Source organism: Venturia canescens, chromosome 8, assembly GCF_019457755.1.
Source record: "Venturia canescens isolate UGA chromosome 8, ASM1945775v1, whole genome shotgun sequence".
Classification (NCBI taxonomy): Eukaryota; Metazoa; Arthropoda; class Insecta; order Hymenoptera; family Ichneumonidae; genus Venturia; species Venturia canescens.
In genome coordinates, this window is record NC_057428.1 from 20,603,787 (window position 1) to 20,616,512 (window position 12,726).

General features: G+C 45.3%; 1 protein-coding gene across 6 annotated transcripts in view; it reads left to right on the forward strand.

Annotated features, from left to right (window-relative positions):
• Positions 1-12,726, forward strand: part of LOC122414553 (Down syndrome cell adhesion molecule-like protein Dscam2) — a 115,027-nt gene that overhangs the window by 81,157 nt on the left and 21,144 nt on the right. For all 6 annotated transcript variants that reach the window (XM_043425932.1, XM_043425930.1, XM_043425931.1 and 3 more), the window contains exons 6-7: positions 8,267-8,592; positions 9,132-9,378. In XM_043425932.1, the coding sequence (XP_043281867.1) occupies positions 8,267-8,592; positions 9,132-9,378 (573 nt within the window). The remainder of the gene's footprint in view (positions 1-8,266; positions 8,593-9,131; positions 9,379-12,726) is intronic.

Here is a 12,726-nt window from a genome sequence, read left to right on the forward strand (position 1 = left end):
AAGTACCGAAACTTATCATGTACCTGCCCCAGTACGCGCGTATATCAAAAAATTGTCGTATCAAGTGGAAAATATGTCCGAAAAATTTCGGAATTTTTGTTAAAACCAGCCCATCGCGTTTGATAATAAAAACCAGAAAGTTGCTGAGTCAAAATGTACAACGTCGCACGCTCAATCCTAAGACTCTCGGCACATAAATCATTACAATTTTGTATTATTTCTTCATTTTATTTACCGATACATTGTAAGGTTAAATATGCAAGAGGAGTAGAAGTAGGCTCGACAGTTGAAACGAACTATTCGTAAAATACTCCTCTGCGGATGTGAGCAAAAAAAATTTCAGTGCGACGTCTCCCCGTTGTTCCGACGATGACAACGAAATGACGATCGACCTCGAACCGAGTGAGTTCCTTTCCAGTCGATCGAGTACTTCGATTTCGATTCGCATGTTCCGTTTTGTCGTAGAATATATCTGCATAGAAAAAAACATTTGATTAGATTTTTTTTGTACTATTGTCAGTATTTTCTATCATCAGGTCATTTCTCAGCTGACATTTTCATTGACAACTCTTTGGAATTGAAATACAAGTACAATTTTATGGATTTTAAAAACTTTTGTAATGGCCCATCGGTATTGGTCCACTGGACGAATAAAAAAGCTCGGAATTTATAGATTTGTTCATGCAACCAGGGAAGAATGAAGGAGTCTCGACCAACCATCCGATCCGGCGGCGCGTGAGCCAACTTCGTCGATTTCCAACAAAATTGGGCCTGAAGACTCGCTGAAATATAACGTTTCCGGTGGCTCGACGACTTCCTCGAAGATGCTCGTCAAGTTTCCCAAATAATCGGGATTCATCTCCTGCACAAGAAATAATATTCGTAAGAATAATATCTCATGCGATTTGATTACTGAAGCGAATGCTTTTTCTACGGAAAATACCAACCTGCAGCCCCTGTCTCTTCACAAACTGGCTTTCTTTGAATTGGAATTTCGGGAGGTAGAGTTCGACATCTTCCTCTGTGCTGTTCATGAACCTGCTCATCCGATCGATTTTTACGAGGTTTTCCATATCAGAATCTGTGTGGAACAGATCATTGGGTGCACTCGGGTCCGGAAGTATTACGAACATGCTCAGTCTGTCGGGCTCATTGCTGTTCTGATCGCTCTGTGGACAAGAATCGTCGAGAGACGTTCGAATGATATTTCGATTTTTATACGTTCCTGACTATGAATGCCCTTACAACGATTGATAAACTGAAATCGATTGGTAAACAGAATCGATGTTCTGAAGGGAAAATTCGGAAGCTAACAAATTTCGAAAGGAATTTTCGAGAATTTCTAACCGAATTCGAGACAGGTTTTGGTACGTGAGGAAAAAGTGGGTCTCGAAAGGTCCAACCTTGGTTTGGAAAGGAAGTTCGATGAACCGGGCCTTGCATTCGTCCAACCGGCCGATTCTGAAACGACCGACTGTGTACATCGTCAGTACGTCGAAAGGAGCCCCAATTTGAGGATAAAAAGGACGTCTTGAGGTTCGTGAAGAATCGAATTCGGTCTTCCAAGCTGCCTTGAAATTTATATCGCTTCGAATAGCCAAGCCTCGCTCGCCACGATCTGAATAAACGAATGAGATTTTTCTGTTATACTTCTTACGAATGTAGAATAATGACTTAGAAATAACGTGAAATCGGAGAATGTTGGAGGAATCTTTAGCTGCTGAGTCAGTCTTCTCACATTCGGGATCGATTTTTTTTAAATCAGCTGTCTCGATCGTCGCATTCATCGCGGCCAGGACCTGAAGGGTGAAAAAATCTTGCAACGTGGCACCTGGTGGAACGAGTATTGTCGCGTTCATGTGAACACCATAATTCTGCAACAAGTTCAATTATTTTTCGAGTTTATTTTCACTCAGAAAAATCATTTTTTAACATTGAAATGCTTCCAATTTTGACGTTGAAAGCTCGATTGCGAGATATTGATTTATCGAGTTCTATATTTTTATATTAAAAAGCATCGAATTCACACTCACAGCCAATAGGTCCCAGAAGCCTTTATAGCCATATTCAATCATCAGCGTCTTGTGTTCCGGAACTCCGAGTGCTTTCAGGAATCCGGTTCTCGCGTTTCCTCCACTCGCGTAAGACATGAAAGTCACGGGAATGAAATAGGTCAAAGGCGAGTAAACAACGCGTTCACGAAATCCAATATGCTGCAAGAGATAAATTTTCATTTTCAAAATAATTGAAAATATCAGAATTATACGATATGTCACGATAGAGTAACTATTAGAAATTTGATTTGCTGCGCTACAAATTTACCTTGATGATTGAGGTCATAAACTTTCTCGACAAATCCATGACCAGCTGCAGACCTTCTTCTTTAATTCCTTGAAATCTCCTAAACGATTTTCTTGAAGGTGTAGGACGATTTTGGTCGAGCTGCCGAGTTTCGTTCATTTTTTCAGTAATTTCCATTAAAATTACAGCAAGTTTGGTCACTTTCGTGACGGGCATCTTGTCAGCCATTTCGATTGAAATTACTGGAAGTGCTGGCGCTTCCTCGGAAAGTCCTGAACCTTGTTTCGTTGCTCCAAGCTGTATAGAAATCTGAGGAAATGGAGTTGGAACTACAGCTGAAGTCGTCACGTACAACGTGACGATACCGATAACTAGTATTCCAACAGTAATTAATAACAAACTGTAATTAATTTTTCTGAAAACGTCATGCCAAAAGCTAGAAAATGTTTGATGAAAAATCCGATATTAAACGGAGCAAAGTTGTTCCGGCCAATTACAACATTTCTCATTTTCATTTTGATGTTTGCAATTTGTCTGGAATCAGCAATCAATTTATTATATGTGACGTCGGCTATGAAAACCGTATTTCGTTACTTACGGAAACGCATTTTTCCTCTTGATATGATGCACGGGGCAACGAGCACCAACGGAAACTCGAGTCCGTTTGAACTGAAATCGAAAAAAAATCAGCTTTTTATGCAGTCCAAATCGCTTTCATGAAAACGAGTATTGTTCGCTGAGAAATCAACGATAAATTATTATAGTTTTAGTGATATTCGGACAGGCCTCTATAGCAAACTACTGCAACATTAATCTTCACTGGAGCTGATATGAGGTGTCGAAATTCCCCATAAATATTGTCCAAGTAGTCTTATCAAGAAGCTCACGCGTCTATCGCCCTGACACCCCACAGCCATCGAAAAAAATCGACTCGATACTTTTTCAAAGTCGTCTCTGATTGTGCCGGTTCTTGCAACGCTTCTGGAGAAATGGTTCAAGCTCGCGACAAATTTCGCGATACAAAAGCCCTTCATAAAATTCGGAATCGCCTCAGTGAATTTTCGACCCTTTTTTTAAATTCCTCGTAAGCAGTGCGACAGAAAAAAGTGTGTTTTTTCACTGTTCTCGGATTGTATTTCAGTATTTTAATTCCCTCGAATCGTTCCAGAATTTTGAGAACTCTGCCATAGTTTTCTCCCGATTTTGACTAAAAATCGTTGCCAAACGAGTCTTTCTGACTGCGTGGCCTACTCCATAAAAATCCGATGGTAAAAAATATATCGAAATGTCAAGTGATATCGAAACCTCGTGAAAAACAAGCCAATATTTCATCGCCGACAGCCCCAAAAGTGGAGTCGATTACGAAATACCATAAAAATAAGAAAAAACATTTTTTCTTCACTAGTTTCTAGCGAACCAGTTAAGTATTTTCATCATCCGTGAAGACTCGATTTTATTACTTTCATTGAAAAAAAAATTCGTTCAACAAAGTGCGAACCGAAACCAAACTGAAATAAACATTGCAGAAACCCGAAATAAGAAGCAAAAGTTAGTTTTTTTCAGTTCGAATCAATCTTGCCTGAAATGACTGCCCTGGAAAAAAATTGGGGCAACAGGAAGTGAAGAAAGAGCTCTGCCAAAAATGAATCTTAGGACTGTGCATTTATTTTCTGTCCGTACGAAAAATCCCATTAACATTCTCAGACTCTCCCTCGTCGCTTGCCACGTGATTTTCAGTTCCTCATATGCTCATGGTTTGACGACGTAAGCGGACAAAATGTCGGTCGACATCTTTCCCTTGGTCACAACCGTTGCAATGAAAGGACGGTCCACCTTGAATTGGGCAACTTCCGGTGCAGTCGATTGAGTTCCCTCGGCCGGTGTCACCGTTTCATTTGTATCGGGAGAAGCACCTGCGTGAAAAATGCAAATTAACATTGGATTTTTCGTCTCAAAGTTAAAAATTCGTCTAAAAACTATTTTTCTCAATTCTTAGCATGTTTTCGCGAACGAAAAGCTACAGATCGATGGAAACGTGGCTTCCAACTGACCGCTCGATCCGGAGCCTGGTTGACCCTCTTCATCGATTTCGAACGTGGCAGAAAACGAGCTTACGGGGTGGAATGGCTGCAAAGAAACCGTCATTTCAAAATGAGTCGCTAGTTCAATAGTTTTTAAAAACACTATTGAGACAAAAAATACCAACGTTCGAAATTTGGAACACCGAATTTGTTTGAACTTTGAATTTCGGAAGATAAACCTCGAGTTGTTCCTTGGTGCCTTTGAAAAGTTGGCTCACGTCCTTCAGGCTCATGATTTTCGCCAAGTTCTCCTTCACCGATCCGCCTTTTTCATCCTCGTCCGGAAGTATAACGAACAAGCTCATTCTCACTTCATCGCTGTCCATCTGATTGCTCTGTGACTAACGAAAAACGTTTTTCACCAAACTCTCGAATCTTTCAAAAAAAACGATGAAATTCGTACCGAAAATCGAATCGTTTTCATCTCAGAATATTCTCCTCGAACCCCCACTACTTTGCCGACAATTTTGACGAAATTTTTCTTGCAAAAGGTTCAATTGGAGGACCCAAAACTTACGTGATAAGGGAGTTCGATAAACTGGGCCTTCAAATCGTCCAAACGACCGTGATTGAAGCTCCCGATTGCGTGCATAGTATTTACGTCCGTCTGAGTTCCATTCAACGAACGGAAAGGACGGAGCGCTGTGCTCGATTTGCTGAAACCAGTTTTCCAACTTCCTTTGAAGGAAACGCTCGTATCGATGAAAACGGGGTAGGAATAATCAGCGATATTTCCCACTGAAAAGGATCAACGTTTTTATCATTTCGGTGGCAAAATTTCATCTCCCAATCCCCTCGAAATGGGAGCGACGAAAAATTCTCATTGATTCTTACGTTGAGGGTAGTCAGCGGAGGAAGAAATCCGCTCGATTTTCGAGCCGAAGCCTTCTTGCATCATTCTTTCGAAAACCTGTCGCACTCGGAAATCTTTGCGGACGAGCATTTTCGTTTCTACGTGAACGCCGTAAGCCTGCAATGGTATTCATTGATTTTATTCGACGTTAAAACGCTCTGAAGAATGGAGAGATTCTGAGAGTTTTTAAGGAGACGTGATTTGCGCGATTTTCACTTACGGCCAATCGCTCGAGGTACTGCTTGTAGCCGAACGCCTTGTTTTCCTTCCTCTGGATTCCGAGGCGACGCACAAATTGCTTTTTCTTCATTCTTCCGTCCGAATAATACTCCATGAGTTCTGGAACTATGAAGCTCAACTTCGAATACACGAAATTTTCGCCCTCGTTGAAGCTCTGGAGAAGCAAAATCGTCGAAAATTTCGTTAAAGTTAAACCGGTGAACGCTCGCCCTCGTTCCTTTCGCTTCAATCAAAATTTACCGGATGCCGGAGCGACGCGAAGATGCTCTTCATGTTCGGTGGCCGCTGTTTGCCTTCATCCGCTTTTCCATCCGTCAAAGCTGGTGCCGGACTTGCACGTGACATCGTCACGTACAGCGTGACAACCCCCATAACGAAAACTGCGACAGGAAACGAATGATTTTTGTAAAAACGGGCTTCGAGGAGCTCGGCAATTAAAAACGCTTTGAAAAATATGAAAAAATCGTCGAAAAAATCGAATTTGCCAGTTCAAAAAGTTCGATCGACGACGAGAAGGTTGAAACAAAAGTTTTCTTACCCAGACGCATCGTGCCTCGGAACATGGTGACCTGAACTCCTCTCAAGTTCGGACAAGTTTGAGTTTGTAGTCGAAAAACCCGACTTTTTATGCATCCTCAAATCCCCTACGAAAACGTTGCGTTTTATTGTGATAAGTCGAGCTTAATTTATGTTCGGGAGCGAACAACAATCGTCACATTAATCTTGGGACGTAGACGCGGTGTCAAAGTTTCCTATGAATATTGCTAAACGAGCATCCATCACGCTCACGAGTCCCGAGTCACCGGTAGATCAGCGCTTCCGAGTTTCCCAACGATTCGAGAAAAGAATAAAGTGATAACAGTTTTGAAAATCGACGTCTAATAAATTTCCTCGCTCCGGTATCACGATTTATCAAATAAAATATCACAATCGAATAAAAGGTTTGAGCGATTGCGATGGTTCGTAGGAATTGGAACACCGCGCCGGAAAAACAACATTTTTCAACAAATTTGTGAATAAAAAAGAAATTGATATGGAAAAATGATAAAAATGGAGTAAAAAATGACGAATAATAAAAAATGGAAGAATTAAAAATGAGATTAAAAAACGGATAATAAAATTGATAAATAAGTCGTGAAAGTTTGCGAGTGTTAGAACCGTTCTGGCCCGAGGTTGCTCGCAGCTGCGGCCTGTGCTGACCACAGACGGGAATAAAAAGTTTTTCGAATCGATCGGACTCGATGACATCTCGCTCGCTCGCATCCGCATGGTCATTGGCTCGACGTATGTGTCTTTTGTGTCGATGCAGTCGGGGATGAATTTGTTGCTGGATCGATTTTCACTCGGACTATTTCTCACCGTCAAAAATCAGAAAAGAAGGAAAGCTCGAGCTTTTATGAGCGTATAGACGTGTGCGAGGCTGGCCGGCCAGGCGAATGGTAATCCATTGGCGTCCAGCGGTTCGTTCGAGCGTGTAGAGCAGAACGTGGGTGAAAAATGTTTAAAGTTTCAAGCACCAGCGCCGGAACGAGACGCGTATATATAGAAAGCTACAAAAGACGCTCGATGGATCGGACACTCGTTTCAAATCGCATCAACTTCCAGCTCGTTTTTTCTCGCGTTTCCACACGCGAAAAGCCTCTTTTTCAGCGCTTCGCGAAAACCGGTTTTCATCGACTACGAATTATGACATTAGTCGAGAAACCGAGTCGGTTGACAGGTCGCCTCGAACGGGAAAAATCTTTTCGAACGAATCGGACGCATCGGCCGTTCCCGTGGCTTCAATTTCGAGCGAAAAATCGTGCTCGATTCGTCTCGACGTTTCAGGGAGTAAAAAAAAGACGAAAACACTCCGCGAGTTGCGTCAATTGAGCGGGAAAAATTTGTAAAATTCCGGAAAAATTGAGAAACGAACCGCCCCTCGGCGTCGATCGCAACCGTATTTCAAAGCTTTCTTTTCAATCTCCGATCCTCGGAGCCGGTATCGAGGCTTTCGAATCATAATTATGACGCAGCTATTATACGATGCAACCATTGTTTAATGGCCGGAGGCTGCTCTCCCCGACTCGCTGCATTCGCGCCAATCATTTTCATCAAAATTCAACGTCATTTCGAGCAACAACTCGCCGAGTATAATACCGAACGATTTCAATTTACTCGAGGATCAGGCGATGAATTATGATATTATCGTGCAGCCCCCATTCAGTGCCCAGCTTTATCTTATATTGATGGAATTTTTAATTTTCCCACTCAATTTAATCGCTGATTGAGCAATTTCATTCCTCGGAAGAGACCGAAGAAAAACTCTCGATTAACCATTTTCAGTAATCATATGACGATTATTACACTTTTCGAATCTCGAGGCAAAACCAATTTTAGCAACGGCTAAATTGGTGGAATCGAGTGAAAAATTGGGCAAATCTCCTGATGAAATTCTCATAATGAATGCTCTCGGAAAACGATAATTTCGAAACGAAAGCTGCTGCTCCGAGTGCTGAACCTTTTTGAAATTTTGACACCAGCACAAAAAAAAACTAATTTTTCTTGATTTTTTTTCAAACTTTTCAGAAACCTGAAGACAAACGATTTCTCAACCGACTTTCGAGATCAATTGAACGAAAACCTCCCAAAATCTTTTTGAGTCGACGAAAGTGAATTGTTTGGGGAAGAAACGAAATTTTTTTTCGACATTTCAAGTGCTCAGGAAAAGTGAACCAATAATTTGTCATCTCTTGAAAAACCACAAGATTTTCGTCTCGTTAACTCGTGCGATCTTTTGTTGTCGTTTCAGAGCATCGGAATCCGGAGCCTCCAAGATTTATCGAGCGCGTGAGTCCAGCTCCGGTCCGAACGGGCGAGACGATTGTGTTGTTCTGCATATCGCAGGGTTTTCCGCCCCCGATGTATCTCTGGTTTCGTGAGTCGGTGTCCGGGAGCGAGGTGATCGTCAATTCGGAAAGGGTGCGATCCCGGGCGGGAGTTCTCGTTCTTCAGTCGGCAAGAATCGAGGACGCCGGACGTTACGTTTGTCACGCGAACAATAGCGCTGGATCGGAGAGGGTCGAGCTCGAGGTTTCCATCATCAGCGCCCTCTCGATTCACCTCGCGCCTCAGCAGGTCAGTTATCGCTGCGTTCGTTGCGACACGATTTACGAGTAAAGTTGATGACAAAGTTCGCGCGGCGATCGTTGAAATGGAGGAGGGGAAATTCCTCGTTTGTGAAAAATCAATGAAAAAAAATCGAACGAACCGAGCAACGAGGCTTTGCGCGGGTCGCCGATATCGTTGCGGTCTTGAGAGCGAGCCCACCGACGCAAGAAAAAGCTTTGAGGGTTCGGGCAGGGGGGAAAATCGTGAAAGAGCTTGTCGAGCTCCTCGAACGGAGCTCTCGAGGTTTCGCGCGGTGCGTCGAAGCTCCTTGATCACGCGCGAGACTTATTTATCCAGGGATTCGTACACAACCGTATTTTTGAATGTACAAAATAATAATGAATTCGCTTTCGTCGCCGGAAGCTCTCGAAGGAGAATAAAAATGTTTGAAAAATCGCGCGACTCGTCAAAAACGATGCTTCTTAGCGACGTCAATAAAAAGAAAAGAAAAATAAAACGTTCCACAAACTCCGTTGATGATAAACAACGTTTGCTTTCTCAACCAGGTCACAGTCGACCTGGGAAAAAACGCTCAGTTCCAGTGCGCAGTGACCGGTCAACCGACTCCAATAATAACGTGGGCAAAGGACGGACTTCCGGTTCGAGAGGGTTCCGGTCGCACGAAAGTGATGGGCAACGGTGGCTCGACTCTCAATATTTATTCCATCACGAGGGACGACAAGGGGATGTATCAGTGTTTCGCTAAAAACGACTACGAAATGGTCCAGGCGACTGCCGAGCTGCGATTGGGAGGTGAGTTTATATTCAGCGCGAGTAACTCGTTCTAAAGCGACGCGAGAGATTTTAGGTTTCGACGAAGCGTGCATCACGAACTTGTCGAAGATTCTCCTCGTTCGAGGACGCCTTTCCGAGTTAAATTCAGGCATCTGGTCTTAATTGGATGCTGGATTCCTGATGTGGATACGGCACGTTAAAGGGGTGCGAAAATGGGCTTGCTCGGGGACGAGGAGAGTGAAATTGCGTACGGCGAAGTGGTGGCCGATCGTTGTTGGATACGCTGAAATAATAGTCGTGCGAAGCAGCCCTTCGGAGCAGGCAGCTCCGATCGAGGTTCATCGAGACTGGGCGTGAGGATGGACTCGGGGAGAATAGATCGAAGCTATGCGACGGTTACAAAGAGAAAGAGAAAAAGGGAGGAGGAAAGAGAGGACGAGGCGGCCGGCGAAGGGCAAAAGCTCGAACAATTAGGGTGAGTTTCCGGATCGGTTGTCGGGATCGTCCGTGCCGGAAGATTCAGAGAGTCCGGACAACTGATTGGATGGGCAACCGGCCCAATCGACCGATCGATGTCCATACGGACGGACAAATCGGAGCGAGCACAAGCCTCCGGATTGAAGTCGAAGAATACGGAGACGAAGAAGAATGAAAAGCGAAGGGAAAGGGGGATGAGATTGGAAGGAAGCAGCGAATGGAAGAGGCCTGGACGATGATTAATCTTCATCCCTTTTGCCTCGATCCCCCAGCTCCGGCTCATTCGTGTTTTCGAATTGATATCCGGACGCCCCTGCTCGTCACAATGGACCTCGATGCCGCAGCCTCGTCACTCTTCGGGTCCGGCGCGCCTGACGAAAACTCGTGAAATAAGAAACGCGCTTTCCGCGTCCTTGTTTTCACGACGTTGCATTGCGAACGCCGCGGAAGGGCCAAGGAGCTTACTGCGAGCTAGCGCGAGGATCGCGCAGGCTGTCGGAACGGTGGAGCTTAACGAGTTTCATGAATATTGGAAAACGGTAAAATCCATTAGTATCTGGCACTCGGCGAGGCCGAGAGCCCCGCGAGGGGAGAACTTACGTGCACCCAGCAGCCCCTGGTCCAGCGTTAAACAAATATATCCCATTCGTCTTAGTCATCGGCACGGTTTGTGACCGCAAACTTGGACGAACGTTGGCTCGAGTAAAAAAGAGAACGAGGCGAAAGCCCGGAGTAAGAGAATAAATGAAAGAGGATATGGAAGCGTGGAAACTCGAGAGCTAAACGGACGTGAACGTGACGCTCCGCTCCGGGGTGAAAAAATAGATGAGGAAAAATAGACAGCTCCGTTCTCTCTCTCTCTCGAAATGTTTACTTTTTTCTTCCTCCTCGCTTCCTTGCTCCGGTTCGACGAGAATTTATTTAACCTTGGAATCGGAGATGCGGAAGCCTTCCAATGGGCAAGGACTCGGATAAAATTTTTACGATTTCGTGGACTGAACCGGACGAGTCGAGACCAGCGACGACGGATGCAAAGAAAATTTTAGTAGGGTTTCTAAATCTTTGGTTAAAAACAGAAATTTCAAAAGAGTCATATCAAAACTCCCAAAAAAATGTTTAACTTTGTCATTTTTCCTACGATTTTCTACTCGATTCGTTGAAAAAAATGATTCCGTAGGCTTTGGTATCTCGAGTGCGTATCTTTTCCCGCTCTTTTCTTACAGTTTATGAGAGCAGTATGAAAAATAATCGATTCTTCGATGCCGGAAGTGAGCGGAGCCGCATTGCGTCAATTGCGCGTGAAATAATTGGCAGGATTATCGCACACTCGTTTATAATCTTCGCTGAACGGAGGGTGGTAAAAAACCGTGCGAGATGGAGCGAGGGGTGGGGGAGAAAAAAGTGGGCTGCAGCGAGTCTCAGGCTGGCTGGGGTTGCTGTAAGCGGAGTTTTGATTGCGGTCATGATTCATGAATAGTAATTCGGCGTGCCGCGTCCTCCCCCAGCCCGGCACCGCGCCTCGCCGCGTTCCTTCGGCGCGGCAACCCCCGGTGCATAATGAATCGTCGTATATAGAAAAGGTGGAAAGGGGGGCGTCGAGAGGGGGGCGCCCGGGAACGAGAAACGGTGGAACAAGCCGCGAGATTATTAACTCCGCGGGACTGTACATTTTCGTTTCTCTGTTCGTGCTTCTCGCATACGGGACAAAAAGCGCCCCTAAATGGAGGGGCGGGAACGAGCCTGGAGGATTAAAACGGTGCATATCGCGCATTCCCCCATACGTATCGATGCTCGAACGGCGTATAATTGCTTAATTGCCCTCCGCCTGGCGAGTACGAGTCATTGAATCGGCCTGCTTGGCTCGTGCATTTCCATGCGTCCGTTAATTCCTCCGAGTTATTCACAATTATTTATTTATTTCCAGAGTTCCATGCACTGTCGTTCATCAGGGAAGAAAAACGGTAACGCGACTCGTCGGAGCACTCGACTCGTTGGGCGAGCCCGCGAATAATAAAGACGATGAAAAATGTGAGGAGACACCGGTCCAAGGCTCTGTTTACTTTCATTTACTCCTGTTAATCTCGCGACAATAACGTCGCGCTGTGCCGAGGGAGGGAATAACCCGGCGGGGCTGGCTGTTGAAGGTGCTGGTCGCGGATGGCTATAACGATTTATGCAAATAAACGGTCATGCAGTCGATGTGGTGAACGGCGTCGGTGCGTCCTCGTACAATGAAACGGGGATGAGGAGAGAGAGAGAGAGAGAGAGATGGAAAGCGAGAGAAATCGCACGCGAAGCTCGTTTTCGGTTAGTGCGTTGGGCGTGGTCCACGAGAGGGCGCCTCTGGTCCGAGGGATGCAGAGAGATCCCTTAGGCTGTATAAGCCGCTGCTCAAAATAGAGGGCATTCTGATTTACGCCTCTCAACGTCCCCGTGAACGTTCTCCAAACGCTCGTAAACCCACACCCGCCACCCCCCCCCCCCTTCGCCGATGCACACAAATCAGCTGGCTCGATTCGTCTATCCGGAGAATTCGAAGCAACCGGCCCGATCCCCGCGCCCTCTGCAGGACGCTATTTGTACGAAGCCGCGTGAGTAAGACGAGCCGAGAGCGCTCGGGAGCCTGCGAGCGAGACGGAGCTCATTGTCGTCTCCATAATTTCGAGTTAATTCACTAGACGCCACTCTACAGCCTCCCCCGCCCACCGGGGGGGGGGGGGGGGCAAATACCCCCGCATGGGGGAGATAAAGCCAGAGATATGTTGGTGGGAGAAACATCAAACCGCAGATCGATAGAGTTCTCTGTACCAGGCGCACCAGCCCGGACTCTCCATCATCCCCCTCCGAAATACACGCCAAAAGCATCCCCCCGTCTCTCTCCTTCTCTGC